Source organism: Pollachius pollachius (genome assembly GCF_949987615.1).
Source record: "Pollachius pollachius genome assembly, chromosome: 7".
Classification (NCBI taxonomy): domain Eukaryota; kingdom Metazoa; phylum Chordata; class Actinopteri; order Gadiformes; family Gadidae; genus Pollachius; species Pollachius pollachius.
Genome location: NC_136940.1, coordinates 21114972 through 21127817, shown reverse-complemented (window position 1 = coordinate 21127817; position 12846 = coordinate 21114972). Strand labels below are relative to the sequence as shown.

General features: G+C 44.8%; 1 protein-coding gene across 1 annotated transcript in view; it reads right to left on the bottom strand.

The window, feature by feature from the left end:
- The window catches only part of plpp2b (phospholipid phosphatase 2b), a 16906-nt gene extending 5150 nt beyond the window's left edge, over positions 1 to 11756 (bottom strand). Inside the window, exons 1-3 of the mRNA XM_079739702.1 lie at positions 11268 to 11756; positions 618 to 769; positions 152 to 414 (exon numbers count right to left, since the gene is read on the bottom strand). Of these exons, the coding sequence (XP_079595828.1) occupies positions 152 to 414; positions 618 to 769; positions 11268 to 11328 (476 nt within the window). The 5' untranslated portion in view covers positions 11329 to 11756. The remainder of the gene's footprint in view (positions 1 to 151; positions 415 to 617; positions 770 to 11267) is intronic.
- Between the last annotated feature and the right edge of the window lie 1090 nt (positions 11757 to 12846).

Sequence of the window (12846 nt, the reverse complement as noted above, 5' to 3'; positions counted from 1 at the left end):
CCCAAGGTTATTACAGTTTTTTTTCCCCTCTCTTTGTTTTATGCTTGCTTTTGATATGTCGCAATCTTGCAAAATCATTTCACTAAACCGATTTGTATGAGTGAAATGATCAATCCTTCAAAGCCTTATTCCCGCTCCCTGTTCCTCATACCTGGACTCTGTGACGTCTTGCGGTGCCCCGGTACAGTTGATATTCCTCGTGTACCCAGCGCAGTGCTTTGGGGCGCACACGGACAGGAAGTTGGGCCTCGGCCGTCCGATGGTGAACTTTGCCAAGTCAGTCAGTGATTGGCTGACAGCCGCTCCAAACAGGAAGGTGCCCAGTACTTTGTAGAGTGCCACGACGTACTGGTTAAAGTTAGAGTTTGAGTAGATCCGCTTGCTGTAGACGAGGTAGGCCTCTCCAGACGATACCTGGATCCAGGTGCAGATGGCGAGGGAGAGAGAAAAGTACAGATAGAGATAAAGTCAAAGAGCTATAGAGTTACGCTTTATTTATGATGATCGTCTCTAGGTTGTATTACAATTTCTAAACATAATTCACTCACACACAAACACACACACACACACACACACAACGTTTTGAAAGAACTTTCATTTGATTACAGGTTACTTACAATGATAACCGTGCAAGAAATGGTGACGGCTGCCAGCAGGCCGTGGGTGATGGTGTCAGGCTTTATGGGATACATGATGGTCTCGTCGTCACAATAAACCCCCCTGTGATATGGCTGGAACCGGATCGTCATGATGATGAAGGGCAAGGCCGCTGGAAAATAGAGAATGGTGAGATTGGAACTAATCTAAAAGGGAAATGCTATAATCTTAAAACCACAGGAACACAGCCTTAGGAAAAGGGAAGATAACGAACCGAAGAAATGATCGCTGGGTATAATTCTGTAAGTGACGTTAACTATTTGTGCTAAAAAAGGTTTTGTACATTTATCATTCGAGGGCCTGCAGACATTACATCACGCTCTAATCTGAGAGGAGGAAATGTTTTTCTAAGCTTTGCTAAATAGTTTTTCCATTTCCCGTGAAAACCCCCTTAGTCTGTACAACAGAATGATGAAACCTTTGCATGTATGCAGGAAACACATATGCTAGTTCAAATCCCAGGGCAGAAGAAACCAAACCATGGATTAATTTCTAATCACATGCAGACATGCCCTTTTCATGTGATCCTTCACATACACGTGGGGCATCTCTCACACACACACACACACACACACACACACACACACACACACACACACACACACACGCACCTGAGGTTTCAATCTCGTGGTTGTTTGCAGACAAACAACGTATGCCTAAATATAACCCCCTCATGGCTTCTTGGAAGCATATGGATGAAAAACGTCATTGAGATGCTCTGAGAGACGCAGGCACCCACAAACACACACTCTCGAGGTCCCACGTCCGAGTCGCTCTTTTTCAATCGCCCGTCGCATTCTCGGTCCCTCCCTCCCTCTCGCTTGCAGACACAAAAACAAACACGTAGGGGCCCATTCCATGCGGGGCCTCTGATGAAGCGTGCGTCAGATGTGGCCCCACAGTTGCTCTTGGGTTACGAGAGGCTAAAGAACCACATCTGTGCGTCGTCCACGGCTCCTGCCCGGCCACAAAACGTCAAAACGCATCGTGCACTTTTAGTTTGAAAAGCAGAAGGAGCGGATCGGGGGCGAACTCGGCCGTAGGAGATCGGTTCTAAAAGAACTGGAAAGTCACCGCGCCACCCAGACAGTGGCAGACGGAGAGACAGCCTTGGGGCCCTCGACGTGGGAATGCCTCGCAGGCCACATGCTAACTGCTAGGAAAACAAGTTGTGAAAAAAAAGTGACCGCAAACACATGAGAAGTGCGGCCCGTGCCGCGTTACGTTCCTGCTGCTGTGTATGTGAATGGTCTCTACCCCACCCATTCTCTTCAGAAAGAAAGAATGTCTGCAGCTGGCATAATGAGAGAGAGAGAGCTGGATCAGGACTCAGATACATGGTGGATGCTTTTGGGCTGCCAAGCTCCGTCCACCAGAGTCTTAGATGATCTAGTCAAGACACATAGCAATGGGCCAACCTTACAAAGCCAATCAAGATCAGAGTATATACTGCAGAATTGACACAGTGTAGATATCACTGTGTCCGTGTTTAGATAACCTTTAATTGAGGACTATTCAGACTGAAGCAAAAAGAGTTTCCTTAGAAGGTAGGGTAGGTAATTTGGAGAACCCGGACAGAGTACGCTAGTTTTTTTAAAGTATCCGACCGAAAACATCCCACCCCTCTCTTCAGGCCCCCCATTTACAGCCCCTCCCCCAAAACATGCGACTAGCTCACTAGCTATAGAAACAGGTCTGCCTAGCCTGGTGGGAGACTCCGGTCATGTGCAATGAGTGCAGGGGCAGAGTTCAGGTAGGTAGCAGGTAGGCCATTCAATAATTAAATCTGGCAGATTTGAATGGTTGGATGGTACTGGCTTATTACAGGACTGCGACAGTCACACATACAGGATTTTCATTTTTTAAATAATAATAAAAATACAACAATTATTCAAATGCTGCATTTCCCCAACCCTTAAAGCAAATTCCAGATAATAACATATCCAGACAATACAATAAAATGTCCTCTAACAGTACATATCTTATGCGTGTTGTACTGAACAGGAAGCAAGAGTTGTGTTTAGTGATTGTCCTACTTAGCATGTTACCAAGGAGACGTTGCCATTCACTCCTGACAAGGTAATGTTGCTCATGTTTCTTTGCAACCAAAAAAACCCCATTCAGACAAAGGCTTTTTTTCAGCTTGGTGAGCTAGGGACTCCGAGGCCACCAGAAAATGGAGGCTTTGTGTCTGGAAGAGAGTAAACAATAGCGCTCTATAACCTAAACACATAACTGCTTACTCACTCCTAGTAACCTTGCCTGGAATGAGCAGTGAGACATAATGAGGCATTGAGGAAAAAGCCACAACTAGACATGGGCCCTCACTTTAAACAGTGTGTTGTTGACTGTCGAGAAATGCCACAATCCTCGTGATGGGGGGTGTATCAAATTCAATTCGAATTGAGTCTGTGTTATAAGGAATGCGATATGATAATTGAGCTCATGTGACAATCATAAGTTGTCTTGGGAACAGGCTGTCCTGCTGATGGATTCAGTCTATACTGGGATGGCAGACGAGGCTGTGTGCCCTGCTTCCAACTCCCAAACAGAAAACAAAAACCTTGAAAAGCTGCCTCTTATCAACAAAGACGGAGGAGTGCATTTCATCGGCCAATCGGATCAACATTTGTCCCTCTCCCCTTTTCCCTCCCTCCCTGACGACGCTGCCTTGTGAAGGTCAACAGCTGGACAACACCTGTCCTCTCTAAAACAGTCTCTCGCCACTTACCGACTGGAATCAGCACGCAACCTGAGTGCAGGTGCAGCAGCCTTCTCAGTTTATAGTTTATATCAACATTAAGAGCCTAGTTCTTTCCATTACCCCCTTCATTCCTTACACACATACACACACAAACACAAATTACAAATCCTGTGGCAGGATATGGAGACTCAGACAACCGCCGACATCCTGTCTGAGAGGACCTCAGGGAGAGCACTCGTGTGGCGTTTGGACAGCAGCATTCGTTCGCGTCTCCAGCATCCTGCCTTTTGTCAGACGCCAGCAAGGGACCAGCAGAAAGTCAAGAATCAGACGTAGCCATCTCTACGTGAGGAAATCTTTCTAAGGCCTTTGTTGTTTTTATACTCTCCAGAATAATATTACCATTGTTTCATTTTATAGATTATCAGTCATTACTGGTCCTCCACAACATCACCAGTTGGATCATCATAATAAGTAGACAACAGAAGTCGTTTTCCTTGGGGGAAGAAACCCATTTGGAAAATGGGTGGTTCAGAAGTGAAGGCTCATTACACAAGTGCAGTCAAAACATGGAAGGGCTATTCAACCAATCAGAATGCAGCACTGCAAAGATGTAATCTCATGCGTTAGCATGAACACGGACAGTAATCTTTCCATTTCAAACATTCCAATTTGTATCCGCCCAAGCCTCAAGGCTGAATGTTTGACACATTATTAGAAATTTCAAACTTGATTTGCTGGTCCGCATTTTGAACCACTAACGTTATTTGAAGGCTAAATATAATCATCAGGTAATTTACATGTTGAGGGGGGAAGGAAGGGAGAGTGGGCTTGGGAGCTACATGGATCGTTGTCATTACAGCAGCGAGAGCGGGTCACACTGAACACACACACACACACACACACACACACAGTTTCCATGTGACGTCACTAAATACGAACTCTTCATAGAATGAAATGTTGACTTTTTGCACGCAAAAATAAAAGAGTGGAAATGCAAACAACATTTATTTTATTTGAGCCTCTATTCAAAATGAGTTCCCTTTGGGGTGGGTGTGGCACAGTTGACTCAACATGGTAACCCTAGCAGCTTGTATTGAAGTGTAACCCCTGGTCTGGATAAAATCAGGGTACTAATCACTTTTAAAACTCAAAAACTGCCAAATAAACTTCTTTAAAAAAAAAAAACCCAATTAATTTTACCTTGCAACCAAGAGGTGACTGACCTCAGCTCTTGAAGCTTTTAACACTTTCCACAAGGACCATTAATCACAGCAGGGGGAATGGAGGGAAATGGGGTGGGGGGGGGGAGACAGAAGAGTCCCAGCAGCTAATGAAGAAATGTGCTGCTTTCTTCAATCAATCATGACTTTCAAGAGAGTTCATGGGGAGAAAAAGTGTTTTAAAAGAAAATGTTAAGGGAGCAATGCTGTGTATTTATCGGTTATTCTTTTTCCCCTTCTTTAACAAACTCAAAAGGTACTCCGGTCTTCAGAGTGTCGCCAGATCTCCGCGAGAGACCGATCCGTCGGGCGGGAGTACCCTACGGCCAAACCCGGCCTCACGAAGCAGGGTCGGGTTTACCTCCGGGTTCACCAATTGATTGGGCTGCGGGTTGGACTGTAGAACGCGTTCGAACGGTTCTTCCTTGTTAGTAGGAAAACAAGGAAAACAAAACGCTGGCAGTCATGTATGTAGTCACGTGTTGGACTTACACACGGGTCTGTGCATGTCTTTACCGTAAGCTAGAACACTTCCAACGAGACAAGCCACACAGATGCAAACACACACACACACACACACACACACACACACACACACACACACACACACACACACACACACACACACACACACAGTCCAAAAGGGGGTCGAAAATAGACCTAAAACCATGGGGATGCCCCCAGACCATCCCACAGGCCTCCCCGGCCCTCCAAAGCCTCCTCCCTAGGGACAGACCTGTGTTTTCGCCTTCAGCTGAACCCAAGAGAAACCGGAGACCCCACGGCCGCTGGCCCAGGCTTTTTCTCTCGTTCCACCCTTGTCTGTCTCTCTAGAGAAAGAGAAGGAAGCAAAGGGGAGAAGGAGGGAAGGAGGGCGGACAGAGGAAGTGCCGGGGCACGGGAACACCTGCCATCACAGTGGAAGGAAACGCCACCCGCCAGAGGAATGCGAGGTAATCTCCCCCTGCCAGTCCCACAGCTCTCCCCCTGAAAGCCCCCCGTTTGAAGTTACAGGATGCAGACCATGGGCTTTCCTTCTCAGATGAAAAACCCCCAAAACCCCCAACCCCGCCCTCCATGGCCTCCATGATGCTTTTCACCTCACTCCAATGAGTTGAAATGCTTCTAATCATCAGACCTGCGGTGTGTCTCGCACACACACACCGTCACACACACGCACACAAGTCGAGGAAAAGCTCCATAAATTATAGCCTGCAGGATCATTTTAATTATTTACAAGAGTGCCAAATAAAGCTGCATCCAATGGCGATGGGGCTGTATTCACTACAGGGAGAGAGATGCCGTGCTCACTGCTCAGCGAAAATGACAGATTCACCTTGATGCAAGCCAAGTCTACATCATTCTCTCTGCTTGACAGAGGAGTTGTTGGCTTTGTCCTGCCCCCCCCCCCCAACCGTTTATCTTATGCCACAGCTAATCTGTGTCCTCCATTGTGTACTTATCGGTACACAGCCCCGTGCGCCTTTCCCCGGCCCCTCCTACTTTCAATCTGTCATTTCCAGAGATCACGGCATCTCTCTCGCGGTTGTGAATACCGCCATTGTTCGGGATGCAGCTTTATTTAGCAGTCTTGTGAATAATTACACAAGACCGTCTGAAACCACGCACCAGTTTTAGGCTTTTCACATCTGCCTTCTCTCCCTCTCTATCTCTCTCTGTATTTGTCTCTCCTTTTTTTCCTCAAAAAAAAAAAAATCACAGATAGAGTGTCCTTCTTTCAGGTGACCTTCTCACCAGTGTCAAGGTCAGAGCCCGGACCAATCAGGGAGACATTACGGAGCACAGCGCCGCCGTTAGCGGGACGCTCGTGCGTTTCACTAATCACCATCACACCTACTTAAGGGGGTTCCTCTGCTTGGAGCTGGAGCTCCGACCAAGTGGAGGCCTGACTGCCGAGCTGTAGATTGCAAAAACAGCCACAGGGTTTTCAATAGGTCGTACTTTCGGGGCAGGTCTGTTCTGTGTTTTCAAGCGTGAAAATTGTGGGCCATTTGTTTTGTACATTTATTATGCATTTGAGACAGTGATCTTCTATTGGAATGAACATTTACTTTCCAAGTGGGTTTGTCGAAGGGGGATCGTATTCTATTGCGTCTGTTCCTCTCTTTGACTTCCTGAAAGTGCTCAGTCAGTGCTAGTCGTCTAACGTTTCCTTCATCTGGTCTCTTCCTGGTTACTGCTAAGCTCTCTGTATTTTCCTTTCAATCCAATTGTTAAAGTATCTCTCTTTATAAAGTGCATCTCTCGCCCATTACACACACACACACACACACACACACACACACACACACACACACACACACACACACACACACACACACACACACGAGAAGGGATAGCAATTGACTGTTCGGTTACCACACATCTAGGAATTGATCTCATTAAAAACAAAAACGCCAACCAGTAGTTCCACCTTTCTCTCTCCATCCCTCTCTCTCTCTCACTCTCTGTCTCTCTCCCCTGGGCTGACTAATGTGGAAGGTATGTGCTGATCCTACAACCTTCCGCTGGCAGCGGCCTCTGGAATTCTAATTCAGACGAGAAAACGCCCAGCCCGGCCGGTCACACCAAATCCCACCAACACCAGCACCAGCACTGCCGCCGCCGCCGCTGAAGCTCATTCTCTGGGTTTAATCCCCACTGTTTGGCTCCCTCCATCATTCACGCATGCTGGGCACCTAACAGGGACGAAGGGGAAGGCAAAGAGGCGGAGAGGGAGGCAAATTGGTTGGATCAAAAGCAGCTAAACCTGGTTCAGCAATCAAAGCCGGTTCTTTTTTTTTTTTTTTGCTCTTTAGAAAGGGAGGCTAGGAGAGGATCAAAGGGAGACGGACCACACAGGTTTTGGTCTAGACGGCGAACGCATTTAGAACGGGGAGATCCAAATAGCATGGCTCATACGCCACAAGTCATAAAAGGACGTTCGTGCTCCCTCATAACATAGTGTTGTCTATAGAATGTGCGAGGGAATGGTTACAGAAAAATATGCCAATATACTCAAAAGGCCAGCAAACAAACAAAAGAGTCCCCCCAAGAAAATGTTATTCTTGAGAAATATGTTAGGGGGAAATGTGTATGTTTGCTCAAAGCCTTTGGGTTTCCATGACGAAGCTTTGCTGGGACCCAGTGTTCCCGTCGTTGTGTGCGGGGCCCTTTCTCTGAGAACTCATGACAAGCGACCCTCTCAGCACAAAAAGTCCCCGCATCCAAAGTCTCCCAGGAGACCCCCTGACACACAAAACACAAAACAAACGCTGCCACTGTCTGAGCTAGAGGATTCCAAGGTCAAGGGAGCGATGACTTCATGTGACATTTGGCAGGGTGGAAATGAGATTGAGAATAACAAGATCAAGAATAAAATAAAATAAACTGGGGGAAGAAAAACACGTCACTTGGGGATGTTTCGGGAACCGGCTCCATTGCCCAAACAGTTTTGGTGAGAAACAGGATGCTTGGATGAAGGACATGTTGATCAATTGAGAACCGATAAGACAAAAGCCCAGTTATGAGGCAGAACCAGCTGAACAAAGGAGCACCACTCATGTTAAACACTTCAAGTTTCAGGGGCAAAAAGCTATGCTCCCTTGCTTTTATCACAAGTTAACATGGAGTGAGTGAACAGGTAGCAAGTCAACTCAAAGAAACACATTTGAAATGCGCTCGTGATAATGACAACGTGATCAAACGAGCGAGAAGAAGGGACAACCTCATGGTGGCCATCTTTATTTCGAGAACGAACATGAGTGGTCTATTTTTAAAAGGCCGTCAGATGATGATGAGGATTATGATTTATCTTTAGTGTGGCTGTGGAACCTCAACATCCTCTGACAAGTCTGACTCACCGGTTACTCACGGTAACACTCTGTTACTCACAGTGGAGGCTCACTCATGAGTGATTGTGTTAAAGATTGTGTTAAAGAAGTAGGTTGGGCGTTAAGTAGCGCATATATTAAAGAAGGGTATGTATGTCCGTATGTGTTCATAAGTATACATGTGTGCGTTTGTGTATGTGTGCGTATGAGTCATGTACCCATGCCTTGCCTTGAGGCCCTTAGTCACACACACACACACCTAACAGCTCATTGGTGTTTAGATGGCCTTCAGCATCACGCAATGCCTCTGCCAACAAGTGTTCAGGTTGCTGCATGCTCTGAGAACAATTTGCCTACTGTATAGGCAGCGGTCATGCACTTATGCGGTAGCTATGCACATTCGGCAGGCAGATTGTTACCCAGATCTGTCCCTCTGTGTGGACACACACCAACACACACACACATAGACACTAGCAAACGCCCTCTCTGTCTGTGTTTGTGATTTACATAGCACATAGACGGAGGAGGAGGAGGGGTGGGGGCAGACAGAATAGAAGACAGAATATTGGAAGGAGGAATGAATATGGAGGTAGATCAACAAAACATCATTCAAGAAGGAAACACTGGAGAAGAGAGATTCAAGGCGTATCGTATATCTGGCTTGATGGATCCCACAGATGTCTAACTATAAATAAGAACTATTATTTAGAAAACTCAACCTTATGTGGAAGAGATCAGTGAAATATTAAACAGATTCAGGTTCAACACTGTTACATATTGCCTTTAATCTATTTTAGCATTTGAATGGTAAAAATTACTGTTATATACCGTCTACCCAAAGTGCCAAACCCAGAAAAGGGGTTTTATTTGATTCTCCATCGTTCTTTTAAAGCATGTCAACAACAGATGCACCTCCTACTTTATAAATTTGCCTAACCGAATCCCAAATTGATAGACAAGGTAGAAAGAGGGAGATGACAGCTTGGTTGCCATGGGAGAAGGGGGGCAGGTTTTAAGGTATTAGCCGAAGGAACATGTAGCTAATTCTAAGACAACATCTTTTAGAGCTGGAATTTTGCACAACAAGCCTTTAATTGTTTGCTCGTCTAGGAGTGTCCTCCATTGTGGTGTTGTAGACTCGCCTCCACAGGGTTTTCCACTAGACGGCACACCTGCCTTTGCCTCATTAAGAATAGCCTGGCAGCTGGACTTTGGTCCAGGACCGGACTGGTGTGACTAAAACAGAACAGGTTTCTTCATCCCCATAGATTATAATTGAATAGCCTTAATGTGGCTGAACAAATCATGATTGAGCAAGGGGAGGTGAAAGAGACAGAAACATAAAGAGCATTATACAGTGAAGTGTAATGAATGTCAAGCATAGTAAAAAGGTCTTCATGGGAGGAATTAGGCAGGTCATTTAAGTTGCTAAGCAAATTAATCTCAAAAAGGTTAACTCACTTCTCAACCGTTCCCATATTGTCCTAAATTAAAGTTTTCAAAGGCGACCTCATGCAAAGCCATGTCGAGTGATTGAAAAGCCAGGTGCTGAATTTTTTTTGTATATTTCCTTTTTTTTTTTCATTTTAACTACAAATTTCCTAGCCAAGTTGTGAGGGTAATTACAGGACACGCCAATTTATAATTGCAAGACGACTTGGGGATGGGGAAACTGTCATGCTCGCTCATGCCTTACATGAGCAACAATAAGCAGGTAGCGTCAACGCAAAATCCCACAGCAGATTCAGCTCCTTAAAATCCAGGGGAGGGAGATTGCTGGTTAAGATGCACGAACTAAATTTGGACGTACACACGCACACACACACACACACACACACACACACACACACACACACACACACACACACACACACACATTGATGGGGAGCTGTATGACTACAGCAGGACCGAAACCACCCATCACCGGAGGATATTCAACACTACCACATTATTGGCAGCGCTTGTGTACGTCCTAAAAGAGTTCTAAACAGTCCTAAACAGTTCCCCCTCCTTCCCCGAGCAAACATTTGACTGCTGTGTCTATAATAGGCAAGTTGCACTAGTTTTGGAAAATATGAGCCAGTCATTTTAGAAACATTTCTTGCACATTTCTCAGGTAGACCACACACACACAACACACACACACACACACACACACACACACACACACACACACACACACACACACACACACACAGACTTGGAGAGTTTATGACAAAATATTGAGGAAAGTATAGAAGAAGCATATCAATTTCTAAACAAACGTTCAGCTTCCTTGAGTCATGGAAAAAAAAACATTATTCTGCAGTGTTCGCTGAACAATACGGGAGCCCCGGCGGTCACATAAAATAAGACTGAACGGCTTGCGTTTCGGGTCACATGAAATAAGAATGAACGGCTTGCGTTTCTATAGTCCAAAATACTCAGTGGCATTATTTTATGTGTGCATTTGTGGCATGCATGATGACAAATGTAGTGCATTGACAAATGCTGGTGTTAAACTTAGGCTTTAAATGAAGCCTAACATTTGTACTGTTCTCTTTTTAAACAAGCTATGATATTACTATTAGATCAGGAAAGGTGTGGTTTTATGAAATCTGAATCCAAGGGTCAATTTGTGTGTCATGCAATTAAATAAGTCGTAGATATTTTAATGATGTGGCATACAACTTTGAGCCATATCAACTAGTCATGTGTGCATTTGAAAATAAATGAAAACGCACGCAATAAGGACTGAAATGCAACAATTAGGCCACTTTAAAAGGACACAGTACTACTAGACAGCAGACAGCATTTTGTTCTGCTGATGTATACAGTTGACGTGTAGGATACAGTGAGCAAACAACTTACCAACAACCACGCACAGCACGTCTATCACAACGTACACTTTCTTTTTCCGTAATTCCTTCATTTTCTTTCCGTTTACTAATTCAGGATTTAGGGGGAAATACTGAAAAACCAGGCTACTAATTCAGAAAGTCTTCAGATGACATGGATTGCGTTAGGTGGATTCGTTCGTCCTATAGTAAAACGCCAGCAGCAGGCTTTGAAAACAAACTGGCAACCTGTAGTACGAGTTCTTCCGGGATCGTCTTCCCAACTACCTGTAGTGCCACTGACAACATAGGTAGAACCTTAAAGTCAAGCTCGGTTCAATAAAAACATGTTCAAACAAAAGCCGGCCGAATGTTTTTAGGGATATGAACCGTCTGCACGCAAACTGGGAGTGCAAGGCTGGAAGTCGTGCACAGAGATCCTTCGTTTTCACAGCATTCCTGGCGTACAAGAATCCAATATAACCCTCTCTCTCTCTCTCTCCAAACAACACACCCCGCTGCAATGATCCCTCCTCCTCCTCTTCCTTCTCCTCAATCCCGACTTCCTCGTCTGGCTCCTCTGTGTCTATCTGCACATGATGCCCACTTCTATGACTAAACACAAGAATATATGACGGTACCACACTGCTTCAAATATATGTATCTTTTGCACAACTGCCCCACAGCCTGGAGTAGACTAACTAAGAGCAGCGTCCAATCACCCAATGGAAGATAAATATGCGAAGTAAGAAAATATAAAAAAATAATTACAATTATTATATAATAAATATTATAATAATACGAATAATAAATCATTATGTTGAATGTACGTGTATTCATCTATTTATCTTTCAATCAATCGATCTATCTACACCTCATTAAGTTATATAATGGCTGTAGAACTATATAGATCTGTGATATATGAAACAATACTATTTTTCATGCAAATGATCTATCCTATATATCCTTCATCTGATCCTTTTTTATCAGACAAACGCATAACATAACCTTTAAAATGAAGATGTTTATCACTGTTGTGTACAGATGAAGAGATCATTTTCTGCCCTCTCCTGGGCGAAGCAAGAACTGCTTCAATACCGCGTACAAGTGTGTAAAATCACCCTCTCGAGAATGAAAACGTAGTTTTAACATACTCATTTCCATCTCCCTCGACGGCTTATAATAACCATGAATGTGCATCACTATTATAAAATAATTTGCGGATACGTTGTCAACGCTAAATATCCTAACACAACATATGTTTGTATTCAAAATATAAACATGTATTCTATAAATGAAAAATAGAGGTTAACAGAGGTTTTTCACTTTATATCTGCACGTTCCCTTTGAACTCACTGCTATTCAAATGTGAGCTTGAGATGTATGAGGACCTACATAACACGGCCAGAGGCTTTAACAGCAGCGAGGCGCTCCTTCCTCCACATGCTTCCTCCTCACGGGGAGCGTTGAAGAGTCGACGCATGGATGTTGGTTCAAGCCCCCGGAGGTACGTTTTTCCTGCCAGTTTCTAGAGGTGTGAAGATCCAGGAGGTAACACTGCTTTTGGAAGGGTCCGACTCTGGTATCTGGGCCCACATTCGGCCACACACACA